The following is a 4490-nucleotide window of genomic DNA, read 5'->3' on the forward strand; positions in this document are numbered from 1 at the left end:
TGGAAAGGTGCTGCCAATGCCGAAATGTATGTACAGGTTTTAAAGCAACATATGCTTATATGTATACAATGTCTTTTTTAGGAAAGGCCTTACATATTTCAGCAAGACAATGCTAAATCACATACTGCATCTATTACAACAGCATTGCTTTGTGGTAGAAGAGTCCGGGTGCTGAACTGGCCTGCCGGTAGTCCACACCTTTCATCATCTGAAAACATTTTACGTATCATGAAATAACAAATATAACAAATAAGACCCAGGACTGTTGAGAAGCTAGAATCCTGTATCAGACATGAATCCTGTATCAGTCTCTCACATGGGACCTACACGCTCAATATGAACGCATCTCTGGCTGACAACACCTTCATCTTGACAAAGTAGTCCTGCTGCGTTCAATGTTTTGTTTCAAATTTCTTCACATAACATCATATCATAATATCATATATCATATGAACTTTGTTGAAAATAAGCAGACATTTAAAATTATAAGTGTAAAGATTTTAAATGTTCGAACAAGAGGAATTTCCTTCTTGGCACAAGGATACAATTTCTTTCAGGGAATCACTATTTTCAATGTGGACTCAGCCAAAAATATGCAGGTAAAATGGATATTTTCAAAACACGTAGTTATGCTTTTACCTGACATTAATCAAGTTGTATTTACAATTGTTTTATTTTATGCATTCCTGTTGCATTTTGTGGCCATTTGGCTGCCATTTGTTCAAATGAGGGAAAACTGAAACAGTTTACTCCACACACTTTATAACAACCATTTTTAAATGGCAGAATTTTTCATTTACAATGTATCCGACATAAGCTGTGCCTGAAAGAGGACAAATGCATGAGGTAGGGTGAATTTCAGTTCTGATACCATGCATTAAGAGGCCTACATACAAAAAAAGTTTAGAGCCGTAAACTGCAGCAAGGTAGCAGGTCAGGTTCACGGTTCCAGCAGGACTAGGCTTAGAAATTAGAATCTCAATTTTTCTGCTAGGCATTAAATTAAGATAAAGTCTTAAATCTGAAAAAAAAATACAGGATTTTAGGCTGTAACATCAAGTTTATTGTGGCTGTTGTGATTAAAAGGGTTATGACCCAGTGTAGGGACTTGAAAGGACAGGCACAGAAAAAGGTTCCTACAAAAAAAGTGTTGGTATATTGTAAAACAAGCAAGCACATAAACAACTGTACAGTGACAGAACGTAAGGGTGGGCCGAGGCCCCAGGTCTCTACACTTACTGTAGCAAGTTGTACTTCCTGTATAGCTTGCGTGACAGATGTCTCGTCCAATCAGAGGTAAGAATTCCACTCGCAAACTATACCTTCCTTTTCCGGTTTGTCTGAATTGTCCTTGTGTTTTCTGATTTGTCATTTTCCTTTTATATTTCTTATTGTGTTTTTGGTCTGTTTACGGTCCGTGTACTTTTTGGTATTTGAAGTTTCTTTTTATAAACAGAAACGAAAATGAAATGGTTTTTTAATTATGTGCTGGAAATGTCCCAGGTTGTTCTCGCCTGTCGGACACACACTTGGAATTAGAAGCGGCAAAAGCTATAAACGAGGTAAGACACCTCTGACTGTCTGAGACATTCTTTCTTTCTTTCTGATATTAGCACAGTGTCTTCACATTTCACATGTGGTATTGGAAGCTAATTTTTAGTATTTATTTATTTATTTACTGGTGGGGCCAACATATGGCCGCAAAATGATGAAGGGATATCTGTCCACGAAAGGCATACATGCTGCAGAAGGACGAATTGGGTCAGTTTTAAAGGAGGTGCATCGGCCTTATCATGAAGCAAGATGCCAAGTAAGTGATCTTGCTCATCTTTCTTTACTTACAGTATGTTTCAAATGTGTTGAATTCATGCGTAATGCTTGTAATAGTCAGTGGTACAAAAACTGTTCATAAACTTTAAGTAAACATGCCAATACTAGGCTACACTGTAGAAATACTGCACTAAAAGTAAATGTACAGAAGTGTGATCAAGAAAATGCAATTAATGCAAATATCAAAAGTATGTGCTCCCTGAAACTGATAAGTGATCATTCAGTACAGTAGAGATTATCAGTAGTATTTGAATGTTGTAGCCAATGAAAGTGCAGCTTGTTTTAAGCACTATAAACCGGTCATTCCTAACATATAAAATGAAGAGAAATCTAAAAGTCCAAATTATGTGAGATGTTTAGACTGGTAACTACACTTTGGTGAAAAGCCTGATACCAGAAACAATGGGTTTGTATTGAAATTTTAAATGTAAAATGTGACCCATGTTTTAGCCATTGATGGATTCAGCAAAAAGATTGTGAGTGATTCCACAATGCCAATCAAATACAACCTGTCCATGTATGAAGACGATTTCAGGTAATGCTAACAGTATCACAGACAAACTTTTGTTGTTTTGATTTATCAATTTTTAGATGAATTTGTATAACCTATTTTATCTGAAATAAATGTAAAATAACAATTAAAGACACATTATGACAAATCAACACTATCAAACCCTGTCAAATGTACATTGATGTAAAACAGAGAAAATCAACAAGTTGTTCTGGTGTGTTCCTGGAAATTAATTAACAATATTTGTTTTGCTATTTCAATTCAATATACTCTATACCTTTGTGTATTTAATAAAATGGAGAGGGGAAAAACATTCCATGGCCATCATATAACAAAAACATTTATTGCACAGTAAACATAGAAGAAAAAAAGAGTATTGTACAACTCTTGGATTTTAAACATATCCTTCTAAAGTGCCTGCTGTGGAAAGTGACACTGCATCGCATTTTATACATCCTTAGCAGTAATGTTTGTTCTTCAACTACCAAATAAGTACACCACAACATTAAAACCACCAGGTGGGTATAATGTTGTGACCCTGACCAGTCTGTGGCTACACTGCCCCATACACAGCAAACTGCCAAGCACTGTGGCTATGATCGAAAGGCTTTAGAACCTACAGTGCATCGTTTCTTGCTGCATATGGGACTGTGTAGCCTCACACCAGTCAGAGCCACATTACACCTGTCGGATTTTAATGCTATGGTTGACCAGTGTATGAACACGTACATTCAAAAGTATAACAAACAATTAACAAAAAGTGCAACATTGTTGGACAGAAATGAAAATGACATTTTGCACAACCTCAAATAATTTTCCTCCTCTAGGCCTGCAGTGATCACCTATGGTATGTGGGATCAAGTGCGAGTAGACCATGGAAAGGAGTTTTACCTGACACTGTTCATGCAGGAGATGCTGTCACACCATCGGTTCAATCAGGAGAGACTGCCTTATCTACAGACTTCATCTACACGAGTAATATTTCTACACTATCAACAAAAAAACTGAAATTCTTTCTAATCTATACTTGTAATAAATTCATTTGGTGTTTTGTTAAATCAGAACCACACAGTTGAATGACTTTGGCCTGAGATCAACAACCGTGTTAACTATCCCTTGAAAACAGCCCTTCTGCAGCTGATGGACCAAGAGGAGATCAATATGGAGGACAACCTTGTAAAATACTGTGTGTCCAATCTAACTTCTAGGCTGTGCCACACTGGTCTTACAAGCGTGGCAGAATCATGGAATGCTCATATGATTCCAGGTAAAATATGTAGTAGGCAGTATAACTTAAGCACACTGATAATTATCACATAAATTTTTGATACACACACTTGTTCTTATGTTAACAGGAAAAGGCATACCAAATCACTTTGCAGAACCTGGGTGTAAACGAAGAATTACATCAGAACTCTTGCCACATTCATTTGGAGCTGCAGACCTTTACAGACAGCATGTAGGATCTGCACTGACAACACACTCAACGTTTGGAGTTGATCCCTTTACAACAGTACAGGACAAACTCAGAACGGAGAATCATTTTTCAGAGAAATATCCTGACATTTCACATTTGTTTCATAGAGCAGTAAACAACAACTTTGCTCCATACAAACAAGCCTTGCTTTATCTGACAAACACAACTCAGAGAAATGCATGAACTGGTGCATTTGCAAGCTACAGAACATACTGAACTGAAACAACTACAATACATAACTGTAAGGGTTTACCTTTCTGTGAGTAATTAAAACATTACTCTTCCATAAAAAAGGATTTCAAAACTGAAAAAGCAGCAGTTAGACCTGCAACTTCTATTGCACTGTTGTTGACTTCTCTACATTTTGCACAGTGTGGAGAAGCCTCCTTCCACTGCTCCACACATGTCTTGCAGCCAATAATGGTTCTGCAGCACAGCGACAGCATTGGCTCTTCAATGATATCTGCAAAAGTAACGTGACAGAAGACTGTTTTGTTCAGAGGATATGTTTTCTTTTCTCCAAGTCTACTTATATGCTGATACATGTTTAGTCATGCAGTTATTCCACATATTCTTATTGATTTGCAAGCATTCATGTACTAACTTAGTTTGATTGTAAGCGAAAGGTGAATAAATCAAGTCCTCTCTGCACAAAGGCTCTTTTAAATTTAA

General features: G+C 36.9%; 1 protein-coding gene across 3 annotated transcripts; it reads left to right on the top strand.

The window, feature by feature from the left end:
• The first annotated feature begins 1327 nt into the window (after window positions 1–1327).
• LOC131344101 (uncharacterized) lies at window positions 1328–4490 on the top strand. 3 transcript variants are annotated; one of them, XM_058376068.1, is made up of 6 exons: window positions 1331–1413; window positions 1504–1562; window positions 1661–1810; window positions 3169–3316; window positions 3468–3608; window positions 3697–4489. In XM_058376068.1, exons 3-6 carry the CDS (start codon window positions 1706–1708, stop codon window positions 3999–4001), a joined length of 699 nt encoding a protein of 232 aa, XP_058232051.1. In that variant the 5' UTR covers window positions 1331–1413; window positions 1504–1562; window positions 1661–1705; the 3' UTR covers window positions 4002–4489. The 3 variants fall into 3 exon arrangements, 2 of the variants coding, with proteins under 2 accessions (XP_058232050.1, XP_058232051.1); XR_009203285.1 differs by having other exon boundaries at window positions 1328–1562; window positions 3404–3608; window positions 3697–4490; XM_058376067.1 differs by having other exon boundaries at window positions 1328–1562; window positions 1734–1810; window positions 3697–4490.

This window comes from Hemibagrus wyckioides, linkage group LG23 (genome assembly GCF_019097595.1).
Source record: "Hemibagrus wyckioides isolate EC202008001 linkage group LG23, SWU_Hwy_1.0, whole genome shotgun sequence".
NCBI classification, from domain to species: domain Eukaryota; kingdom Metazoa; phylum Chordata; class Actinopteri; order Siluriformes; family Bagridae; genus Hemibagrus; species Hemibagrus wyckioides.